The sequence below is a fragment of the Condylura cristata genome, unplaced genomic scaffold (assembly GCF_000260355.1).
Source record: "Condylura cristata isolate star-nosed mole 26May11 unplaced genomic scaffold, ConCri1.0 scaffold00001, whole genome shotgun sequence".
NCBI classification, from domain to species: domain Eukaryota; kingdom Metazoa; phylum Chordata; class Mammalia; order Eulipotyphla; family Talpidae; genus Condylura; species Condylura cristata.
In genome coordinates, this window is record NW_004567102.1 from 57,446,785 (window position 1) to 57,465,827 (window position 19,043).

At 36.1% G+C, this 19,043-nt stretch overlaps 1 protein-coding gene across 1 annotated transcript in view; it reads right to left on the minus strand.

Annotated features, from left to right (window-relative positions):
- The window catches only part of ROS1 (ROS proto-oncogene 1, receptor tyrosine kinase), an 88,978-nt gene that overhangs the window by 13,294 nt on the left and 56,641 nt on the right, over positions 1 to 19,043 (minus strand). The window contains 10 exon segments of the mRNA XM_004673805.2: positions 2,937 to 3,071; positions 4,030 to 4,233; positions 4,462 to 4,559; positions 5,994 to 6,123; positions 7,298 to 7,362; positions 8,613 to 8,775; positions 9,989 to 10,124; positions 12,865 to 12,948; positions 14,602 to 14,792; positions 18,738 to 18,855. Coding sequence (XP_004673862.1) covers positions 2,937 to 3,071; positions 4,030 to 4,233; positions 4,462 to 4,559; positions 5,994 to 6,123; positions 7,298 to 7,362; positions 8,613 to 8,775; positions 9,989 to 10,124; positions 12,865 to 12,948; positions 14,602 to 14,792; positions 18,738 to 18,855 — 1,324 coding nt within the window.

Below are 19,043 nucleotides of genomic sequence, written 5' to 3' on the forward strand. Positions count from 1 at the left end.
AAAAAAAAATGTGCAAAATGATGTAAAAATAAACTTTTTAATAAAAAAAATATGCATTCTCACAATTCATTGTCAGGCATTATTATACTAAAATATTTACAAATACTCAAAGCATAACATACTGTCAGGTCCTTCACTTCTCTTAAAATTTGCCTAAGCTGATTGTTCTAGTTCTAAACAGATACTTACTCATCACATCTGAACTATCTCATTTACCCCAGTGTTCAGGTTCAAATTTACCATTTACCATACCAACCCTTTATTCTTCTGACTTAACTTTTTTCTCCAAATAGCACAGGCTTTGTTAATCATGTTCATTATTATTAGCCTCTAATGAGTATTAAAGTCCTTGAAATTCAACAGCCTCTAATGAGTATTAAAGTCCTTGAAATTCGATAGATGAAAATACCACATCATCTTTCAGTAGTAAGGGTATGAGTTTCATAGGTATCTTTAAAAAGGATATAAGGTAAAAATTTTAAGAATTCCCTCACTCATTTACCCAATCCTGGAGAGATCAGCTAGCATCTAGGGAGACATATTTTTAGAGGGCAAAATAGGATATTGAATCTCATGTCCTTCCATTGTTGCCTCCTACTTTGAGGAGATTTCCAATAATTCCAGATGTTACAGGGATACATCTGTCAGAGAATCCTAAAGAACTCACACTTGAATATGTTGCCCTTTGATTCTATTTCTCCTCCAGAACAGTATTGTTGTTGTGCAAACTAAAAGTTGGAAAAAATACTGAGGAGAGGACTTCCCACTGTACATCCAGGGCAGAATGCTGTGAACTCCCGCATTCCATTGATAACTGAGCACAGCATACACGTCCATGGGTTCACCTGACACCAGAGTGCATCCAGGTGCTGAGTATTTAAGCAGTGAATAGAAGGCACTCATGGCTCAGTGCAGACTTTCAACCTCTAAGCTGGGTCTGTGATCTCAGAAAACTGCTTCAAATAAAAACCAGTTTCCTCTGTACTCTAAGGAGAGTAGTTAATCTATCTCATGACAACTTAAGTTAGTGGCCAAACTGAATGGCATCACTGAGCACTCCATTTCCTAGCAGGTTAGCAACGGATCTTTAACCCTTCCCAGGGCTCTGAAAGCATGCAGTATTGGGGGCAAAGAGTATTGCTTACTTCTTAATTACTAATGTTTAAATAAACTTCTTTCATAAGATTAGGACAATAACATATCCAACTGATGAATTATTTATAATGATAAGATTATACAAAATATGATGTTTTTCCACTTACAAACCATTCTTTTTCCTTATCTCTCTAGTTGCACTTTTTGCATTGCTTTGAATAGAACAAAAGTCAAGATAGCTACATTTTTCTGCTCCACAATAGGATAAGTAGTTGTCTATATCCATCCCCCCAAAACAAAATAAATAAATACACCAATCCAAATGTATGATTCTGTAATTGACTACCAAACTCTCTATCAAAAAGTGCATAATTGTGATGAAGATAACCTCCCTTGGTAGGGGAGGAAAGGGCGAAGTAGGAGGAGTAGTAGAAGGAGAGTTGCCAGATAAAATTCCCACAACATCATGAAAATTTTGTGCAGCTGAAATTATGAGGCATAATTATGAATAGATACTACAAGAGAAGTTTAAGAGCTGCAAAAATAATGGTGCTTGCTGACTAATAAAAACAACTTTAAAACTTCAGTATGATGGGGGTTTTTCAAAATGTTACATAATTTCTTATCTCTAAATAACAGAAAGTTTTTCATTTCCCCCACGTTATCATTTTTTTAGGCACTACTACCAAAACTGTTCATATCTGATCCCCTGTAAATATCCTAGGGGCTGCAAAAGCAGTCAGAAATAAACATTGATTAGAATCTCCTTCTTCTTCAGTTGGAAGATTTAAATAATACGAAAGCATTCACAGCACAGCATCCAACCAAGGTGCCCAGTTCTTAATCATCTTTTGGCTTCAGTCTGAATAATCCTCTAAATAACACAGCATAGTCACATCGGTACACTATGCGTGTCTCTGCATACCGCTAATTCCTCCTGCGCTTGTCTGTACCACACAGTTTAGCACTTCGTTACATGTTGGCCTGTTATCCAACTGCTCCTCGTGTGTCTTTTCTTTCAAAATGCATTTGCAGATGCTAAAAAGGCATGCCCCTTGTTTAAACAACTTATATCCCATGCATTCCTTAAATAGAAGTATATACATAACCAAGGAAGGAGTTTATGCTTAATACTTGTTTTTCTTTCTTTCTTTTTTTAGAAGACTCTTGGGTAAAACACCTCTTGAAAAAGCTTCAAAAATTCAAAATGGATATCCCCAGAAGTTGTTCACAAGAAGGTAACATAGTACTTAGTACAATAACTTGCCTTTTATTTACATCAAAATTACCTACTCTTCTGAGGATAGCAAAATTGTACAAATAAGTGGCCCGACTCAAGTTAGAATATCACTTAGAGTCACTTTGTGTTAAATTCATAAATAGGTTACAAACTGCCTGTTTTTCAGTAGGGCTAAATCCCAGTATCAGCTATGATAATGGTAATCTAGCATTATATTCCTGTTAATAGGAACTTCCTACTATGCAGAGTAAGATATTAGCTCAAACAGATGTTCCAAAACAAAGTGATGAAGTGTGTCTGGTGTGTATGCACTCCATACACACATACAATATGCACACACACGTAGCTTTCATTTGTTTCCTAGAATTTACCTAACCAGTACTTTAAATCTATTCTACACTTCTAAATTTTGCTTCTGAAGTGAAATAGCATGTATAGGTAAAGAAACCATCACACATTGAGTAAACTAAGTGTCACAATTTGAATTTTATATAACTTACACAATCTAAATTTCATTATTAAAAATATGTCAATGAAGCATAAGATTGCACGTGCATTTAATTTTATTTTGGGGGTATTTGTGCTAGCAGAATTAACTTACAGATCATCAGGACAATTTCTTGGTGGCTCCAGTCTCCCTCCTGCCTGCACATAGTTTAAAACATCAAGATTGGAATGAGCTGGATAAGGCTGATGGCCAAGAGTTAAAATCTCCCAAATCACAATTCCAAATGACCTAAGAATATTAAAGAATTAGCTTTAATTATATGTATTTCAAATGATCCATATCATAGTTTAATATAAATATCCCTGGGGCTGTTGCAAATCTTCATTGTGATAGTAATTATTGACCCAATATGAGGCAAATGGGAGACTTATAAGCAAGTTGACCTAAAAAAAAAAAAACACAAAAAGTAGAATAGCTGCTTCTCAGCAACACTTCAAAAGTGATAGGGAGGCTTCGTGGAGGCATGAAAGACACATGCATGTGCACACACACACATGCACACACCATGCTTACCCTATGGACTAACACTGCAGTGCAGCCCTCCACTACTAAAATCTTCAATCACCCACATGACACACTTATGGTGCATGATAGAGAGAATTTTATGTTTTTACTTCTGAGTTTGAAAATTAGTATACATACAGTAGGAAAGTGTGAATAAAAACTGGCAACACTAAGGAACAATTTTACCTCATCCCAACTCTTTCTAGTGTGAGTCCAAATTAAAGGTTATTGACTTTAAATGTCTTTATTTTGAGCAATCCAACTCAAAAGTTTTGGGTAAACAAGCAAAAATGTGAAGTCTTATTCAAATAATACAGACATTCAACTTCCCTAGGTCTTAATCTTTGAGATCCATGATTAATGTTTACCTAAAAAATCAATGACCAAACAATTCATAGGCACAATTCCTCATAGCATTGTTTTTTACAATTTGGGGAGTAATAACATATTTGAAATAATTTACCTGTGTCCGATATGGTAGCAAAATAAAGAAGGGAGGGAAGTAAAAAGGAGAAACCCAGGATTAGTCCCACCTAGGCTACTCTTTTTCACTGTAGCTTGAGGCAAATCACTTAATCTCTCTGGTCTTCTGTTTTTCACATAGAAAACAAAGTTGGGTGACCTTTTGTGACCCCTTCCTTCTTTGACATTGACTGGTTCTTCTGTGTCCTGTTAAGCTCACCAGACATCAGATTGAGTAGTGAAGATTCCATCCATCAAACTTTCTGGAGGCATCCATCGAACAGGCAGCAAGCCTTCCCCTCTCTTTCTATAGTAATCATTTTTATAGATGTCCCTCGCGAGTCCAAAGTCCCCAATCTTCACTACCCGTGATGGACTGCTATAGTCTTTCACAGAGACAAGGCAATTCCGAGCCGCCAGATCCCTATAGCAGAAACTATATTTAATAGTAATAATAATAATAAAGTCCCAGAAATCACACAAGTAACACAAATAACATTAGTCAGGCTATAGAGAGGAGAGACTTTTTTTTTTTTACAGAAATTATTGGCCTTTAAAAGAATAAAAATGTGTATGTTGTATGTTTTACCCAAACTATAGGTGATTATTGTACAATATTCATAAGAACCACGTATCCAGGATGTCACTGTACCTGTGAATGAAATGCATCTGTTCCAAGTAGACACAACCTTTAGAAATATCTACACACAGGTCTACAAGGTCGACCAAGGTAAGTAAAGGGCCATGAAACTGTAAGAAATGAATGAAAAATTACAGACACTTTACCCACAAAATATACTTTGTATATTGTCTGTCACACATGTATATGTACATCATATATGTGTTTTAAAGGAATTTTTATGTTATGGTTATAAGAACTCAGTCAAAGAGGAAAATAACTAAATTTGTATACTTTCCATCAAAATATCCATAAATGAGACTGTATCAGGTCAGACAGATGGAAATTTGAGGCTATTTTCTAGTTGTGTTAATTTGCTCAAATTGCTTAAATAACTCACTCAGTTGAGTTCATTATGAAACTTTCTTGTATGTAAAATGAGAATAATAATACTCACTGCATAGGATTTGATATAAATAATGTCATTTGGCTGAAATATAACCAGGAGCTAATAAATAGGAGCTGCTCTCTTGAATAGTAAGATTCCCACTTAATAGTGCTTAGTAGTTTAACTGTTGGCCATATGTCACTATTGGGTGTAATATCTTGCCCACAAACTAGGAAGAATCCTTATCTTCTGGGTTTCAGCATTGCTATGTTCCCACTCAACAGCACTGAACCTGATAACTAACTTGGTCTTACTCTTGGGAATCAGCCCCTTGCAACCTTGTTCTAGCCCACTGGACACTGGTCTCATGATTTGTGTTTTCAGTACCTGAAGGGCATGTTAATGGTTCACTGGTTGCTCTGCTCTTGACGAAATCTACTGTGCTCTAAAGATTTTCTTTGCCTAAGATCCTCCTCCTGGGCTGCAACCTAGTGCCTAGTACCCTGTTTCCTGCTAGTGGATTTTTTAGAATGTCTTCAGCCTGCCTGCCTGCCTGGTTCTCTAACCATCCCAGTCCCAGGCACTAGTGTAGGCATTGAACAACAACAACAAAAAAAAAAAAAATAAAATAAAGAGGATGAACTGGGGCTGTAGGCAGAACTATAGAACTGCAAGACTTGCTAAAATTGTTGTAGGTGAAGACAAAGCAAGAAACTGAATAAAATGGAGGAGGAATATGTAATCAAGAATTCTGTTTTGGCCAAAATAAGCTTGAGATGCTCTTATCGAATCCAAACAGATCTGTTAACTGGACAGGGGCCTATAAATCTGTACTCAATTAAGACATAAGAGCTAGAACCTGGGGCTGAGAAAATATGTGCTTTACCAATGCTACATGATTCCTGATCCCTACAAAATATGATTCTGCCAATGAGGTCATATTTTTCTACTAAGCATTAAAAGCAATTTCAAATAAACAAATATGAAAGTCCAGAGTTCTAATTGTCCTAATCCAGTATGAAGGAAATGTAGTCATTCTTTCCATAGAAGTCTTCTAAATTTCTACTACTAGCCAGAATAATAGCTTATTGATTAATAAAGATTAATAAAGAAAGAAAATTACTAAGAAATCATAGATATGCATTCCAAAATAAATTCTGCGGGCCCCCTTTCCTACCGTTGTCATCCGAGCTTTACGTAAGTAGGTAAGAAGGTCTCCTCCTTCCATCAGTTCAAGGATAATGTACTGGGGTTCATTCAGCAGACAAACTCCAAGCTGCTTCAGAATGTTCGGATGATTAAACTTGCTAAAAGTTGGAGAGAGTCAGGTGAGATGAGAGGACAGCCATGGAAGTCCTGACTGAGGGATCCTGGATGAATAGAGCAATTTTTTATCCATAGACTTCTTCAAACCCCTGATTTTTTTCTCCAAGCCTCCTTTCCCAGGTAGTGTGCCTCCTGGGCTTCAGGAGGTAATATGGCAACCCCTAGTGGCCAGTGCATATGCACCGAGAGGCTGGTTTTTACAAGAAATAAATTGTAGATTAAGAATTTTATGTCTGGGGAAAGAAAGTTATTCTTTTCTTTAAAAAAAGATTTATTTATGCATGCAGAACTGGGGTACAGGCCAGAGGTGCAGGGGCAGTGAAAGGATTCACCAGAGACAGAGTGGGGAGCAGAACAGGCAGACCAACAAAGTACACTGCTGAAGAGAGCAGCAGGTCGGTCAGGAGAGACCTGTCACTCCATATGGGTCAGCTCTGGGGCAGAAATCGAACTCATGCTGAAATGGCTGTGGCCAGCTTCACATTGCTGTACTTTAACCCTTCCCACCATGGAGGGCCCGAAAGTTAATCTTTTAATTAATGTATGTCCTCAAAATATACTTGAAAAATGATGCTTTTAGTCATCAAATTACAAATACTCTCTCCCTTTTAGAAAAACAACTCAGACTTGCCCACTGTGGTTAAACTCTTTCCTCAAATGTCAGAGCAAGTGAGCCCAAATTGAATTAGATTCCATAGCCTTGAACTCCTTGAATCTGCCAAGAAGTTTTCATGACCATAAACTGATTCTAGACTTGAAGACAAGTTTACCAATACTAGGGATATTTTCATTGACACTGTACTTAAGAGAATTCAGTAGTTAATCTCCTTGACATAAATTTATACATTTAGATATAAGCATATTTAAAGATGAGCATCTTGCAAAATATAATTTTTACTAAAATTCACTTGCAAAATATAATTTTTACTAAAAAAAGGAGAAACTTTTGTCTGAGGACAGCCTATACCCAGGTTAAGAAGACTGATTTCTACAGTTTACTAGATTCTACAAACATGTTTTCATTGAAATACTAGTCATTCTTGTTTAGGTATGAGCTGTGATGTCAAGTCATTTTGAAAGTTAAAAACCCATTGATCAGATATAAAAAGTTTCTACTGGTACTAAGGGAAAGTTATTTCAGAGCTGCCCTAATACCTCATCAGATGTGCCTCCTTCAAGAATTCAATCTTCTCCTGGTCTGTGGAACCCTTCTTCAAAGTCTGTGCAACATAAAACAAGCCCAGCATCAATATATAGACATTTCTGGGAGCTCAGTGGGTTAATGGAGATAATCTTTGTTTTGTAACATTCACCCTGAAGGCTGGAAACAGATAACAGAAAATGCATATGCTCTTTAAGCCTACTCGCAAGTTAGCTCCTGTTATTTATAGTATTCAAACAGGAAAGTCTTATAGATAAAAGATGCTGTAGTATTTACAAACAGTCCCTCTAAATTATAGAATGCTACAAAAGAGAACAAATTGGCATTTAGACTCCTTTCTGATTTTTCACTTTTCAACTCAATACCTATTTCCCTCTGCTTTGATCCTAAGCTAATCATGAAGGTCGTGTTCCTCATTTCTCCAGTCTCCTTTGCAATTAAGAGTTGGTCACTTGATTCAGTTTTGGTCCGTGACATAAGAAGAAAACAGCTGAGGTAGAGAGAGATTTGTTGAAAACCTTTACTTTCCTGAACATCTATTGCTAAGACTATCTTTTTCCTTTTCTTGGCAACTATTTTGGGACCAGGAGGCAATATGCATATAAAAAGTTAAGAGGGTTCTGACCTGACACCATACCTCATGAGTACCAGCACTCATCCTGAAATGTAGGAAAATAAACACTTTTTAAAATAAGTTGAGGTTGGGATAAGTGAAAGGACTTTCAAACAATCTCACTAGGAATTGGAGAGAATTTTGTCCAATTCTGATTGTACAGCCCACCCTCAAAGCAATAAACCCCTAACAAGCAGTGATCAGTCTATTACTCAATTGCATGAAAGACTCATCATCCCTTAATGAAAAGAAAGTTTCACAAAAATCTGAGAGTATATCCAGGGCTTTCCACCTTAAATAAACCATGATGAAAAATTGTGTACAGAGCCACAAAACTACAGCCCATGGAACAAATATAGTATGTCACTTGTTTTAAGTGTTAATTCCCCCCCCCAACTTTATTGATGTATAATAAGCATGCTTTAATTTTAATGGCTAAAAAAGGCTCAAAAGAAGAATAATATTTGTAACACATGAAAATTGCATGAAATTCAAATTTCTGTTTCCACACTAACATTTTATTGGAACACAGTCACTCTCATTTGTTTGCCTAGTGAATATTACTGCTTTTGATACTGCCATGGCAGAACTGCTTTATATCAAATGCATCATCACATAAAATTGCATTCTAGTTGAATCCATGTAGATCTAGGTGAATATGCTTGCATAACATGTTAAGCCAAGATCTGTGTTACCTTCACTGCCACTTTGGTTTCTCCACTGCCAGTTCCTAAGATGTCTACCGCTGTCCCTTCATACACTTCTCCAAAGGCCCCACTTCCCAGCAAGAGACGCAGAGTCAGTTTTTCCCGAGGGAAGGCAGGAAGACTTTCAATCTCCTCTTGGGTTGGAAGAGTACTGGAAAATGATAATATTTGTTGTCTCTCAAAATATCAAAATACATACGGTTTAGTAGGTTCACAAGTTGGGTTGAGAGAAAAATAATATGAGAAAGAGAGCTCATGACTTTAAAATGTTGTAGTGAATTCTACATAATAAAGGGATGTGGAATTTTGTGTTCTCCTTCCTTTCCTCTCTACCATCCCAAATATTCCTTCCTGATTCCAAATCCTTAACAAAATCTGTCCCTTTGCTTCAAGGTACCTTCATTTTTAGAGATATATGCATGTGTGTACACTGCTTGAAATATCCACACTGTACCTTCTTGCTCTGTTAATGTTAACAGCCAGTAACCTCTTCAAGTTACCAAAAATTAAAAGCTGATGCAAATTAGTCATAAATACACTTGGGCTGATGAGCTAAAAAGCTCATTTTTTACCTGTTTCACACATCTTATCTTATATGTAAAACACAATTTATTGATTACAAACACACACAAAACTAACTCCATCTCCATCAGGTTTTTAAGACAGTTAAGCTCTTTCAATGAAATGTTGTCAGGTTTTATTTAAAAGAGCATTTTGAAATCACATATGGTGAGTATTTTTCCTAAGAAAAATCACTTCTGAATAATTGATTTAGATTGCCTCCATGTCTATTTCATAGCCTTCATTTTACATTTTAAACTGTAAATTTCTAGAAGCAACACCTATGGTTAGTTACAATTCTTTTTGGCATGGACCATATTTAGCATCTATTATCAAGAGACATTTAATTTTTTCTATAATCATAGTAACAGCGCAAGTTCAAACTCATCTATATTAAAAAGGGTTTGTAGGTAATCACCATACAACATCTAAAGATGGGGAAAGACTGATTAACTAGCACATGCATAAGACCTTTGGAATTCCTATCATTACCTCTAGTTGAACCAACCATGTAACCAATTACTGTCTTCGAAATAGTATTTATCTTCTTGTTTCATTTATTTTTCAACTATGAGGTAAAACACTGAAAACAACTGATTTGTATTTTTTTTTCCTTAGAATAAGATAACCACATAAATTTGCCATCAATCTCAGGACACACTTCAGAGTTAAGGGGATGCTACTAAAAATTATGTCAGAGAAATGGACATAAGCAGGACAATCTCCAGCACGCTGGGATACATGGACACTCTCTTTCTCTGCCCTGTCTTCATCTAGATGCTCACAGTGAGGGTCTTACGTACTGTATCGCATAGCAGGCATTAGCCAGTCCTACACCAGTCGCCAGACCTCGAAGCTCGCTCAACTCTTTGTCTTCGTTGATGAGAACTGTTAGTCCTTCCTTGGGAGTTTTTTTATTTTTTAATCTTCTGTGCCAGACTATGAAGGGAAAAGGACATAATTTGCAAAAAATAACATTATTTCTTTTAGGAAATATTAACAGTCCACTTTCAGTGTTTATGCATAAGAACATTGTTAGTTAGAACAATAGAATTTTATCCACAAATTTTCTCATAATAGACAAACTAGTTAATTCCAGCTTTAAAGTCATATAAAATGCATACTTTTAATATCATTGTACCTACTGCTCAGAATAATGTTTAACATATTTATTGCTATTGTGAACAAGTTGAAGTATATTAATATTAGAACTTATTTTGCAAGATTGCCTATACACTAGAATTGAATAAACCAAAACAAATTTATATCACAATTATTAGTGAAACAAACTTATCTTGAAGTCCAGATATATCCGACTTATACTTCGCAATAGATGTGGGGATGATCTTCAATACGATGACAGATTATTATATTCAAATACATAGATAAATTATTGAAATAAAATCTACCAAGTCTTAGCAGTGATCCTCCCTAATTGTGAAATTATGGGAGATATCCATTGTCTTCTTCAGATAATGAGCAAATATTTTCACAATTATTAAAAATAAATGACATTTTCAAAGATTAAAATGCAAGTATGTCAATAAGATTACCCACCTACACTGGACTACTGACTCATAAGTTGAAAACAGCAAGCATACTTTGTGAAACTGATGATTGAAATTTGAATTTTATTTAACAGTAGTAACAGTAGCTTCTGTAGCCAACAGGTTAGTGAATAAAATGCATGTGAGAGACTTTCTTAGCTAATGAAACCTTTTAAATACCCAGTTTTAGGGTCTCGTCAGGCCCCAGTGACACCAGTTAGCATGTTTATGACACTGCCTTGTACATCTCATTAACTATTGCCTTTCATTGTGGTTTAACACATATCTCACAATTTATCTCTTCACACAGTGTGGCTAACCTCATAGAATGACAGCTCCAGCATCACCTGTATTTTACAGTTTTACCTTTCCTCCCAGACCAGCCTAAGGCTAACATTATACTCTAGGGGCTCACTAACCAAAGCAAAGATTGTCAATATTTATTTCAAATGCTAGTTTCACTTTTATATTGATTAGTATCACTGATAAAAGTTCTCAAAACAATACAAATATTGAAAGAATTGCTCTTTGTCATTATTGTAATAACTCAGTCTTTAGCATGCATTTTCACACTCTACTAGTAAAACCACATGCACTACCACTAAAAGCAAAGAACTGAATTAGCTTAACGATGCTCAAAAATCCTTGAGTTCCAAATGCAATAAAGACCTTTAAGTCCTGAGAAAATCAGATATCCACAGGCTGTCTTGGAAGCACAATAAGGTATCTGAAATTATTTCATGTTCATCCACTAGAGTTATGTGTTTAAATAATGGTGATGGACAAGTAGACAATCAAAAAGCAGATGAAGGATTCTTCGCGTAACACTCCTTCCCAGTGGGAAAGCAAACAAGCTGTCCAGCTATATGCCAACTGCCAAATGTAATGCAGTCAAATGTGTAATTCTGGAGAGACTGGCCTAATGGTGCAAACATCCGCTGTGTAATATTTAGACACCCTGGAACCACAGGTTAATATTGTAGCAGGGTCAGCTGAAGTGGTTAGCTTTCCAAGTTAGCTGAAGGAATTTTATATATTATCCTATGGGAAGCTGTGAAAAGAAATCTTAAGTTTCAATGTGCTCTCGTAGCTTACCCTAATCAGTTTGGGGAAAGAATGAAGATTTAGAACACATAGTTAAATATGGGCTTTCTTTATTCTGAGAGAGTTTAGATAGCTTTTCCTGAAACATCAAGTAAGTAAGCCACCATTTCCTGAACATGTACATGCACGTTCTTTTCCATTAAGCATAAAGCCTTTCTTGTAATGTGGAACTCACAGTATTGACAAATGATAGTATGGCATGTGTCATACAAATGAGGAAATTTTGGTGACTGGGAAAAGTACTATTGATGTTATACTGAAACAACAAGAATGAACCAGAATTGTATGATCACAATGGTAAGCCCACAGGACCAATATTCGATCATCCTTTTGGTATTTTCACTGTATTTTCTCATCATTTAAACATATCTTTTCTTAAAAAAAAAGACTTTTAGGATTATCATGTCAGTATAAAATGACAACAGAGGGAAAGTGAGCTTTCTGTATATTCAACCTAATTATTCTCCTTTCCTGGTCATTTAAAAATGTGCAGGGATTTCAAATAAGCTTAACAGATGTCTGAAAGCAAGAGTGGATCCCCCAAGCCAGAAATGGATCTTGTGCTAAGAGGCCCTGTTCATTCTATACAGGGCTGTCTGCCTAGAGACAGTCTATCCCAACCAAGGATTGTCTGGGGTATCCCACTAATCCCACACTTTTTCTATATTCAGACTTACTTTTCTTTTACTTATTCCAAGCTATAAGTAACAAAACTCTTGTTGTATTACCAGTCAGAAGTAAATATTATTTTAACAAAACTAAGGTTAGTGCCTGGAAAAGTAGTTTTATCTGGTTTTGTACCATGAAGTATAAGTATAGATATATTTATCATAGTATAGATATATTTATCATAAAGTAATTACCCCTAACTCAGAAAAAAATTCACAGAAGTTAGTGTTTATAAAATTATAGTCAAAGGTGATATTGGGAATTTATTTCAAGTAGGGGTTTAAATAAACTAAGATAAATCAGTCAGGGTGATCAAATAATCAGTATATTACTTATTTTTAAAAAGCTATTATACTCACCAAAGATCAATGGGATTGTAACAACCAGAAATATTCCAATGATAACAGTAAGTATAAGGCTTGTTTCTGGTGTCCAAAAATCATCTAATGAAATAAATGAGAGAAAGAAATTAATTCACAGAGTAGAGCTAGATAGTCCCTGTGATATGCCACATATACTAACATGAGCTCCTGTAAATATACTAGTGTTATCTCTTACCAGGTTTTTGCAAGCCATATGTTAAACCAGGTAGCTTGAACCTACCCCCCAGCTACCACAGTGGCATGAAGCAGTGCAGTATAACTTACACAGTGGACAGGATAGGCAATAAAGTATATGTCTTCAAAAAAACAAATAAGTAAGCCAGATAGCTTGAAACCTATGAGGGTATTTATACCATGCATACATGAGAAATCAAAAACAAGGTTTTATTTCTTCTTCCAGAAAACTGGTTTATCCACACACATTGGGACATAAACATTCAGCCTTCTACTTTAAAGCAACAGGAAATATGTCAATATAATTGTTCAATGAATTATGACAAAAACATTTTCGCCTTCACCTATTCTATGCTTGGGATTATTATTTCTTTTATAACTTCTTCAAACACATTGAACTCTGATGGGCTTCAGACTTAGAAATATAAACATGAAAACATGATGCCTTTTTTAGGTCATTCCTGTTGAATAGAAGAGACAACCAAGCAGCCCAGAGCGTGGGGAACTGCAGAATGCAGGCCTAGCCTAGCTACAGTTTGGGTATGTACCACACCTAAGCTAAGAGTTACTTATATTTTTAAGTATTATTTAAAGAAGAAGAATATATTTAAGTAGTATTTAAAGAATATATGGACATTTGGGTACAGCCTGCAAAACCTAAAATATTTACTATTTGATTCTTATCAGGAAGAATCTTACCCAGATAACTAACTATAAAACAAATAAGAATGTTTTAAGAAGAATTATTGAATGTAAATGCAATAGTTCATATTGTCCATAGAATATCAGTTAAACTTTAATGAGGGGTCATGCAGTATCATAACCAGCAGTAGGCTCTTGCCAGACATCAAATTTTCTGCCATTAGACTGTGGACTCCCCAGTCCCAGAATCATAAGAAACAAATGCCTTCTGTATGTTAAAACAAAAAATAAAAAGACCTAGTGTCATCAAAAACTTGCACTAGTCTAATAGGGTTACAAATAAGGATAAATATTGGGGGAAATGAAGGAGAAGCCATAAAAGTCCTCAAAGGAGAAACAAAAGTTTGAAATTCAATCTGAAGACAGTGAATGGAGAGAGGTTAAGTGATCCAGCTTGTGCTTCAGTTAGCTTAACTATCAGCAGTATGATTACACCAAGCTAACAAAAAGTGTGACACTAACTAAAATATAAAGCACAGTGGATGATACAGAAACTAGGGAAGAGACAAAGTACAGTTTTAGAACCATTATGTATAAGAGAATACCCATGAACAGAATATTAACAATAGATAAATCAAGTTCAAATTGTGGGCAGCACTGGAAACCTACTAGGAACATGAGGTGCTGGGATTAGGAAGCAGCTGATCATTACTGAAAAGAAAAGTGACTTGATGGCTCTGAGGTTTTAGGAAGATCACATCAGATAAATGAGTGTTTCAATAGTCTTTGAGGGTAAGTTATATGGTCCCTCAATTATTGCTAATGTTAGAAATTCATTTATCTTTATCTGAGAATTTTTGTAGAAAATGTAGTTTCTAGACAGATACAGTGACATACCTCCCACCAATATAACACTGTCACTGACTTCACTATATTCACCAAACCCCAGACGATTTGCAGCTACTGCTCTGAACTGATAGACTCCTTTAAGGCTATTGGATTTCCATGTGCAAATGCTGCCACAGCTTCCATTAAAGGCCATCTTCCACATTAAATTCTGGTTCTGCGACTCATTTGAAATGCTCTTTCTGCAATAGAAGGAGAAAAATCAAAACTATAGAGAATGTACAAAATGACCTGTATGTTACTTCTAATGCTCATGTGTCATTTTAATGACAGAACTCCAAAGCATCTTCTGTTGCACATTTTTCTCTTGGTCTCATTCCTCTTGTACAATGTGGATACAGACTATAGCATCATCTTATAAAGTCATCCCAACAATGCATGGAGTCAACATCAAGCCTATCAGGAAAATTACCAATAACCAATGACCAAGAAAACTGAAGAGCCTCTTCCTAGAAACTTTCTTCAGCATTCCAAACATTAGACAGTGATGTATTCCATTATTTTTAGTAGGGAATTTTTTTATTAGTTTAAAATCCCTAGTGTCATCTGTAGTTCATTGAGACCATATCTGTATGACCTATAGAACATAAAATTAATAAAGAACGTAAGCTATTTCAACTATCAAACTTGTTGTACATCTGATATGCCAAGGCTCATTGCCTCGTGTGTTGGCCTCCCTCAGTCCATCCACATCATTCTCATCTGAAACAGGGAAACAGCACAAGCAAACGATGTAACTTAGTGGTTTCAACAGAATCATAGACGGAAGGCAAGGTCAAAAACCTTCCATTATGTCTTCTCTAACAATGGAGAATTTTGCAAGTCTGAAATTTTTCAGACCATGACAGTTTTAGGACTTTACCCACCTACAATAAGTGTAGGGTATAAGTGATAAAAGTCAGTTCTGCTCCTACTTAAGGATCTTCTTTCTGAAATAGCAACAAGGATAGTGAGGGCTGAGTCTTTGAGGGACAGAGTTGAGTGACAACAGGAGTAGTGGGAAAGTAAAAGCTGGTCATAACTGTTACCAGGAGCTAAGTGACCAAGGAGTCATCCTGAGTAAAACTTTATGACATGGTGTTTTGTACATTTTGGGAAGTCTCATGCTAGCCTTTGACAAATTCATTGTTCCAATCCAACCAGCTATGATCCGAAAGAAAGAGACCCTTAAAAATGTGCAAGATGGCTTCTCACAATTTTTGGGCATTGAGGAAGAGAAGGATGAATTCTGTCATTGGTTGAATACTTTTGTTTACAAAAGCATATAGCATACTAGCATTTTCGTTTTACAGATGTGCAAACTTTAGCTCAAAAAGAAACAAGGCTTTCATGACATTTATGACAAATACATTTTTGGAAACTCAACCCTTAAGTCAAGGGAAATAAAAATAAGTAGAAACTACTCAAATTAATAAGATTTTAGAAAGTGAGAGAAAATATAGGTAGGCCAAAAAGATATCTTACTGAGTGAGAGAAAATATCCACATGTTTACCCAAAATTATATAGTCGGCACACATTAAACAACCAACAAGGAATTAATATTCCAAGGTATATCACCCCAAATGATCAATTTAATATAAAAGTTGACCCAAATAATAAACAGGCAGCAGATATGACAGTTCACTAACAAGGATATCCAGAAGGATAATATATAAGTGGGGAAATGTTCATCATCACTTCTAATAAAGTAAAAACCCAGGGAGATATTACTCCCACCTGTGAGAATGCCCTATGTTAAAAAAGATCCCCAACTGGTGCTGGAGAAATGGCAAAGGAAGTGTAACTCTATCACTCTATTTTCTTTAAAGATTTATTTATTTATACATACAGAACTAGGATACAGGTCAGAAGTGCAGGGGCGGTGAGAGGCTTCACCAGAGACAAGTGGGGAGCAGAACAGGCAGATCAACAAAGTACACTGCTGAGGGGAGCAGTGGGCAGGTCAAAGGAGGTCTGCCACTCCATGTGGTAACCTCCAGGGCAGGGATAGAACTCATGCTGAAGTGGTTTTAGTTTCTTAGTGCTGTGCTTTAACCTGCTGCACCACCAGGGAAGGCCCTGTTACTTACTCTATTATTGGTGAGAATATAAAGGGAGTTTCATTAACTCTAAAAACTAAAAACTGAAATACCTTATAAGTCAGTGCACCATTCTTCATCTAAAGTTTATAAAACAATCAACTCAAAAAGCAATTCGCTCTACAACGTTTAGTGCATCATTATTTTCAAAAGCTGGAATGTGGAAATAAACTGCCCACTCATAGAGGGTTGGGTTAAGACCATGCAGCATATCCACACAGTGGACTATCATTCAGTTACTAAAGAAAGAAAAAAAATGTTTTCATTACAGCTTAATGGAAGGAGCTGGTGGGAATTGTGTATCAGAACCACAAAATATATATATATATTTTGGGTGTTTACATAATAAATGAGTCAACCAAGGCAAACTAGTTATAAAAACTATCACACACTTAAAAAAAATAAAAAGAGAGAGAAGCTTGTGAGGCTAAAGGGAGAGGGGGAAAGACATGGTGGGGAAAACCTAAATAACTTGATATACTTTCTTCATGCTCACCCAGGCCCTGTGAATTTAATCTTATTTAGAAATAGCTGCTTGTTTAGCAATAACAGATGGTATCAATTGAAGGTAAGGTCACACTAAAAAAGGGTAAGTTCAAATCCTATGACCAGTCCTTGTAAGAGAGAAATTTGGACAAAAACATGCACAGAAAGTACACAGACACACGCAGGGAGAATACTATGGATGACAGAGTCAGAGCCTGAGAGAGGCACCTATCAGCCAACCAACAATAAACAGGATTACTGGCAATCACCAGGAGATGAGCAGCAAAGAATTCTTTCTTAGAACAGGAGCCCAATCCTGCCAACACATTGATTTCAATCTTCTGGTCCCCAGAATTGTGAGAGAATCTGTGTCGACTTGTTAAGCCTCACAGCTGACTGTGCTTTGTTATAGCAGACTTCAGAAGCCAAAAGAAACTTCAAGTTCAGCACCCAAGTTCATGCACTTGGAAGTACCACCACCGCACCATCAGTAAGTACACAAGGCAGTAACGGAAGAAGTCACTTTGAGATGCTGAAAGTTCAAGAATTCATTCTATTATCCTATTGTCCCTGTCCTCACCATAGAGATATGGGGATAAGGAAATGCAGTCTTTATGGAGTTATGCTGTAAGGTGTTACTGAGGCCAACACCATAGCAGAGTTAGCAAGAACAGTGCATGTCCTGGGTGGTAAGCATAATTGTAGTCAAACCACCAAGATAGTTCTTCAGGTCAGGCTGAAAACAGTAATAGAAATTTCAAGAAGGTTTTAGTTAGAAATATGGTCACTAATGTGAGCAGTAAAATTTTTTAAGGTTCTCAAATGCCAAAATAAGATGAAACAAAAATAGATCTAACACTCAAGCTGCCAGGACTATAATTGTGGAAATGACTTTGTCCTTGGCGTTTCTTAAAAATGGCTTCATAGTCCTGCGAGGGGAGTATCTTTGGAATTTGGAATTCTCTCTTCAAGTTGGCATAGAATTAGTTTAGCTGAGTCACTTATAAAGCACAACACTCCCCATCCTGACTGGATTTGAGACTGCATGTTTCACTGAAGACACATTTTTCAGCACTTTTACATACACTGCAAACTGTGTATCACAAGGAAGTCAGACTCTAAGTTGCCTAACATTTCAGACCTTAACCTTATTTTACATTCTAAAAAATACCTAGGCCATTGCTTACTAACAGTAAACAGTATCCACCTTGTTAAAATATTCAGAATGTATATGCATACCATCATCTAACATCAGACATCAGCTCAGCTTCTGAAGCACACCTTCAGTAAAAAGTAGTTGCATGTGCCGGTGATTGAAGAATTTCCATGAAGTTTTAACCCAGTAGTTGCAGATTTCTGACAAGAATGATGCCTTGTAATTGGAGTGCCAAGTCTGACCTCTAGGAATTGTATGACCATAGTGACAGATACAAGGCTCTAAAATTAAGGACCCTTTACATTTATTTATAAATGCCCTCTCACAAACATTGTTACGTTTGATCTTATAAGCCCTTATTATTAACTGCTGAGCACTTACAAAGCCGTTTTGTAAACAAGCGTACCTGATCTCAAGAACATAATACAGAAGTCGGCTTCCATTCTCTTCAGCTTTTTCCCACTGTATTGAATTTTTACTCCCTTCTAATAATTTTGGAATGCCTGGTTTACTTGGGACTCCAGCTTTAGAAACAAAAGAAAAAGCTGATATGTTAGAGTATAAAATGCTCAGCATAATGTCTTTCTATAGAGTATATTACTAAGGTGAGACATCAAATACATTAAAGAAATATCCATAAATATTCTCATATGAATACGTAGATTTTTTAGTTTTAAAAGAGTATCTGAAGTATTTATTCATGATGGGTAAG